Below are 6,000 nucleotides of genomic sequence, written 5' to 3' on the forward strand. Positions count from 1 at the left end.
ATTTTTATACCTCCCTAACTGAGTCGCTGTTATACTCACCACTTTTAAAAAAGTGGCCTTTTCATCTCATCAAACCTCTTATGTCTCCTCCTCTTCCCAGCACCTCGGCTGAGAATTTCACCTTATTTCGTGGAAAAATCTGAGGCCGTTTACCAAGCTTCCTTTCTCCTTTCCTCATATCCTATAACTTATATGTCTTCTGCTGCTCTCTCTTCTTTCACCCTGTGCCTTCTGCTGTTCAAGGCAAACCCTGCTACCTGCACAAGTAATTCCTTGCCCTCTCTATTATGCCTATTTTCACTTCAGTTGCTTCTAATTGATTGACTACTTTTCCACTGCATATTAACATGCTCATATTTTTTCATATTTTCAAAAATCAATAAACACAAATCTAAACCAAGTAGACGTAAGTTGAAAGTAGGGAAAACCATCAGACCATATAGGTATGACCTAAATTACATCACTTATGAAGTAGAGCTGATGAATAGATTTTTTTTTTTTTAGAAACACAAGTTCATCTTTATTTGGAGAATAAGGGGGTTCAGATAAAGAGGACCTCAGTGCTCCCCATTCCAGGGACCAAATGAAGGGAGGTTGAGGCTCTGGAGGCCTCTACTCCAGTGCTTGGCATCTTCATGGGAGATGACATAGCAGATATTCTTGTAGTCTTCATTCCCGCCTCCATCTAGGGGGAAAGCTGCCCACATGTTCTTGATCTCCTGAGAAAATCGATCATGCTGGGTTGTAAGCATCTCCTCCAGAAAACTCCAGAAAAGGGATCCCTTCCTCTCGTGGTGCAGGACTTTGAAGTCTCCAGTGATCAAGTCCTCTGGATCAGCACCCTTTAATTTCTTTCCAAACATGGTCAAGAAGACAGTGAAGTTGTTGGGTCCACAGGCCTCCTTCATCATGGCATCCAGATCCTCATTCTTCACATTCAGTTGGCCTATAGGGTAGGATGGGGGAGATACAGAGGGGATAGATTTCAAATTGTGCTTGATGAATAATCAATTTAAGGGATTTGATTCTAGTAGATAAGCCTGAAGAATTATTGACAAAGGTTCTCAAAATTGTAAAGGAAGTCAGCAACAAAAAATATTCCAAAGAAAAGGAAGAACAAGAAAGAAAAGTGGCTGCCTAATGAGACTTTACAAATAAAAGGTCTAGGAGAAAGGGAAACCTAAATGCCAAATTCCAGAGGATAGCCAGGATAATTAAGGTTTTCTTACATGAGCAATGTAATAGAAGAAAACAAAAGAATAGGAAAGATCTCAGAAAAAATCTGTGACGTCAGGGGAACATTACGTGCAAAAATGTGCGTGATTAAAGACAAAAAAGGATAGATTTAACAGAAGTAGAAGAAATTAAGGAGAGGTGGCAAGCATACATAAAAGAACTATCAAAGAAGGATGATGGTGTAGTTACTGATCTAAAGCCAGACATCCTGGTTAGAATGAATTCAAGTGGTCCTTAGGAAACATTGCTAAATAAACATTTGTTCTGTGAAGTTTGGATTGAGTCAAAGGGCTGCACTTGAGGGCCTAGAGGGCCATGTGTGGCCTTAAGGCCACAGGTTCCTCCCCCCTGCAGGTATCATACTTGGGCAGTTTTGTGTAAGTGTTCTGTACTACTGAGAAAAAGTATTTTCCTTTCTATTCCCATTTAGTTTTGGGGATCTATCATATCTGACTTGTGTAATATTTTATTCACCTTCTTTTTTCTTGTTTGTTTTTTGATTAGATTTATCTAGTTTTGAGAGGGGAAAGTTGAGATCCCCCACTAGTATAATTTTACTTTTTCCTGCTGTAACTTACTTAACTTTTCTGTTAAAAATTTAGACGCTATATGATTTGGTATATATATGGTTAGTTTTGATAATTCTTCATTTACTATGGTCCCTTTTACCAAGATACAGTTTCCTTGTTTATCTTTTTTAAATACATCTATTTTTGCTTTTGCTTTATCTGAGATTATGATTGCTACCTCTGCTTTCTAATAACCTGTTTTCCTCCACCCCCTTGTTTTCCCTTGTTTTATTTTCCTTTGTTTATTTTCTCTGTCTCTGTCTTCTCTTCCTCTCTCTGTCTCTGTCTCTTTCTCTTTCTGTCTCTCTCCCTCTCTGCTTTTCTGTCTCCCTCTTCTCTATCTCTCTGTCTCTCTCTGTGTCTCTCTCTATTTCTCTCTCTCCCTCCCTCCCTCTCTCTGTCTCTCTCTATTGCTGTCTCATTTCAGCCTGTTCCTCCTCACAAGTGTTTTACTTCTTGCCACCACCTTCCTCACTCCTTCTGTCTGTTGTCCCCACCTTCTCTTATTCTCCATTCCTACCTACTTCCCTGTGGAATAAGATAGATTTCTCTAGCCATCTGAGTGTATGTTATTCCCTCCTGAAGCCAATTCTGATGAGAAAGATTTAAGCATTGCCCACCACCATGTGAAAGAGAGCTTTCACACCTCTTTTATGTGAGATCATTTACCCCTACCTTTTTGTTCCCTCTTCTCACAGTGCTGCCTCCTTCCTTCTCTCTCATCCCTTAATTTTTTCATATCATCCCATCATTGTCAACTTATACTCACACCCTCTGTCTCTTTATACTAATTGTATATACCTTCTAATTGCCCTTTTAGTAATAAAGTCCTTAAGAGTTACACATATTATCTTGCTACGTAGGAATGTACGTAGTTTAACCTTATGAAATATGTTTTCTCTTTCCTGTTTACCTTTTCATAGTTCTCTTGAGTTTTGTATTTGCATATTGTTTATTCCTGTCTGGTCTTTTAAGTAGCAGTACTTGTAAATTCTGTATTTCATTAAATGTCCATTTCTTACCCCCCCACCTTGATTTTTTTAAAGGTTCATTTTATGTTTTTTCTTGTTTTATGGGTACCATGGCCAAAGAATTTATCACCAAGTGGCTATCTGTAAGCCTCTGTCCTAAGATAGGCTTGTTCACAGAAAGTAGATGCAATCTGCTTTCAGGACCCTATTTCAGATCTTTTTAGCATAGTAGAACTTGTGCTCACATAATTGTCCAGTACCGTTCCCCGATGTTATGGAGGATTAGAGGAGAAATTTGTGGAGAATCATCTATATCCTTAGTCACAATAATGTAATTTCATTGTATTTTTTCTTCACCACTAACTTCAGTCAAATTGCTTAACTTAATTTTATCATCTTTTTTTATTGACAAAGTTTCAATCTCCCTCTAGATTTGGTATATGAGATCCATTGTTGAGGCTAAGTGGTGCACTGGAGAGAATTCCAGGCCTACTGTCACAAAGAACTGAGTTCGATTTGGCCTGAGACACTTAGAAGCTGTGTGAGCCTGGGCAAGTTACATAACCCTCTTTGCATCAGTTTCCTTTGTAAAATGAGCTTAAAAAGGAAATGACAAACCACTCCAGTATCTTTGACACCTCTCCCCTCCCCCCCCCAAAATCCTAATGGAGTCAAAAACAATCAGATATGACTAAAATGATTGAACAACAACAAATCCATTGTTGAGTTGAAATAATTCTAGCCCAAGTTATAAATACAGACTTTTTACAGAGTGACTTACAAACTATGAGACACATGGAAAGATGTTTGAAGTTCACTAAAAAAAAACCAGAAAAATATAGAATGTAAGGATCTTAAGATACCACATTTTACCCAACAAAATATCACAAAAGAATTGTTGGACTTTGGTGAAGTCAGAGATGAATATAGAATAAACAGAGAGGGGAAGAGGAAAGTAAAGTAAAGAAATAAGCATTTTAAAGTGCTTACACGCTTTTTTGACCCATGAAATAGGTATATCTTCATTTGACAATTGAGATAAATGGAGATTAAGTAACTTGTAAGCATCATACAGTTAGTTAGTAAGTGGAATAAAAAAGTTGGAATAAAAAAGTATTTTGTTATTTATTCTGTTATTTCTGTATTATTAAAGGTTAAGGATGTTAAGATGAGATTTTGTTTGCATTTTGTAACTGTATCTAATTTTTTTAACTTAAAATAAAAAATACTTTAAAGATAATTAGTTAATAAATCAATGGCAAAGCTAAAGTGCCTAAATCCTAGGCAGTTGTTTTCATTATGTCTGAAATAATAGATTGTGGAGTCTTATGGCCGTGTATAAATACTAAATTATTTTATGCTAATTTGTCTCATTTACCAACTAATGTTATACATTTCTTTTGATTAATAAAGAGCAGAAGTTTACAGACAAGCACATTTATATGTGATATTTAGAATATTTTCCTGTTCTTTTTTTATTATGGATTTGAATATCTGTTAGTGGAAGTTAAAATAAAAATCACGTTTTTAAAAAAGTAAATATTTTGGAATCAAGTATATTGTTCTATGAAGCTTTATGCTATCGCTTGCAGTTTGTATTCTGTTGAAGGGAAGGGATGAATTGTACTATGAATTTCTAAAAAAGACCCTCCAAATACATATTTACAAACATATCCTCGGTAGAGTCAGCTTCATCTCATAATGGGCTGTTTTTGTTGACATCTCAATTTTGTTTCTTTTGGTATTTTTAGACTATACTGTAAAAATCATAGTGGCACTGATGAGAGAGATGAAGAAGATGAAGAACGAGAAAGCAAAAGTCGAGGAAAAGAAGTGGCTGACTATTGTGACCCCTCTCGACAGCAACTTAATGGAAATTAGGTATGAAAGTTAATTCTAGTGGCCTAGTTAGAAAGATATTTTATTATGTTTTATTTTCAATATTTATTATGTTTTTAAGGGCAATTGATGCAAAATGAGAATGTTTTACATAAGGTTTTGTGATTATTTAATAATATGTATATGTGTATAGACATACACGTATTTTCAGTATTTTCATTAACAGTAGGTGTAATGTAATTGGTTATCTTTGCAGTTCAAGTTCCCATAAAAGAAGACTACTTACCTTAAAATTGAAATAAGCAGTAACAGATACAGAACAGGCTTCTGTAGTTTTTCCCTAAGAGAAAATAAATTCTAAATTCTAAGTGATGATATAGGAAATATTTTCCCTCACTGTAGTCCTAGAATTAGTTTGGGGAGTTGTAGTTGGGAGGCTGTGGAGAATAAAAGATACTATTCTTATAGTGTCATTCTTGTAAAAACAATTCATTTTTAAATTTTGCAGGAAAAAGTAAGAGGTTTTAAAGATACTATTGCTTGTCTTTCACTTCCATATGTTTTTCTATACATTCATTTTTACTTTATTGAATCAATTATTAATATATTGAGTCACATTTTGGTGTGCTTTGAGTTTACAAAATGTTTTACACATGCTCTGAAACATGTAACATTAATTTTATTTTTCCCATAATACAGATGTGGAAAATGAGACTCAAAGGGGTTGAGTAACTTGACCATCATCAAATTCATGACTCTAAACATTAGAGAGCCAGCAGTCAAACTGTCTTCAAGTACTACCTTCTGTCTGCAACATTGTGTTACCCTGTTAATGTGTTCTTTGTATAATGATAAGAAGAAAATGCCTTTTCAAAATAAGTAATATGACTCCTTGTCTCTAAGTATAATTTTCCTTTATTACATGTGGTTTTGGAATTTAAGAAGTTATCCATCATTTTAAATGCTAAGCTAGTCATAAATGATGATTTAGTAAAATTCCAGATTAGTCCCTACAGAATATTTTTATTAAAAGGCTACTTTGGAAAGGCTCATTTAAATTTTTCTGTTATTTCATGTAATTTGTTCTTTATTGGTCTTCAAAAACTGATTACCAGTAATTCCTTTATTTATTTTTAACTCAGCCAATATTCTTTTACATAAAGAAAATGTAAAAGATGCTTCAGGGTGTTATCACCTAATTTAACATAATACAAGCAAGAATTTTTAGAAGTACATTTTGTTATAAGTTTCTGAATATAGTATTTAGTATATAATTTGTGACTTGGTACCTGTTTAGTCTAGCTGTTGTCTTTTTCAGCAACTAAAAAATATTTTAAACAAAAGTTGAATTCTGATGAGAAATTGCTTTCATTATAAATTAAGAA

General features: G+C 34.4%; 1 protein-coding gene across 3 annotated transcripts in view; it reads left to right on the forward strand.

Annotated features, from left to right (window-relative positions):
* Positions 1-5,782, forward strand: part of LOC114049100 (PHD finger protein 6-like) — a 44,877-nt gene extending 39,095 nt beyond the window's left edge. For all 3 annotated transcript variants that reach the window (XM_027870293.1, XM_027870303.1, XM_027870298.1), the window contains 2 exons: positions 4,528-4,657; positions 5,315-5,782. In XM_027870293.1, coding sequence (XP_027726094.1) covers positions 4,528-4,657 — 130 coding nt within the window. In that variant the 3' untranslated portion in view covers positions 5,315-5,782. The remainder of the gene's footprint in view (positions 1-4,527; positions 4,658-5,314) is intronic.
* Positions 5,783-6,000: the final 218 nt, after the last annotated feature.

This window comes from Vombatus ursinus, unplaced genomic scaffold (assembly GCF_900497805.2).
Source record: "Vombatus ursinus unplaced genomic scaffold, bare-nosed wombat genome assembly UNPS02002977.1, whole genome shotgun sequence".
Classification (NCBI taxonomy): Eukaryota; Metazoa; Chordata; class Mammalia; order Diprotodontia; family Vombatidae; genus Vombatus; species Vombatus ursinus.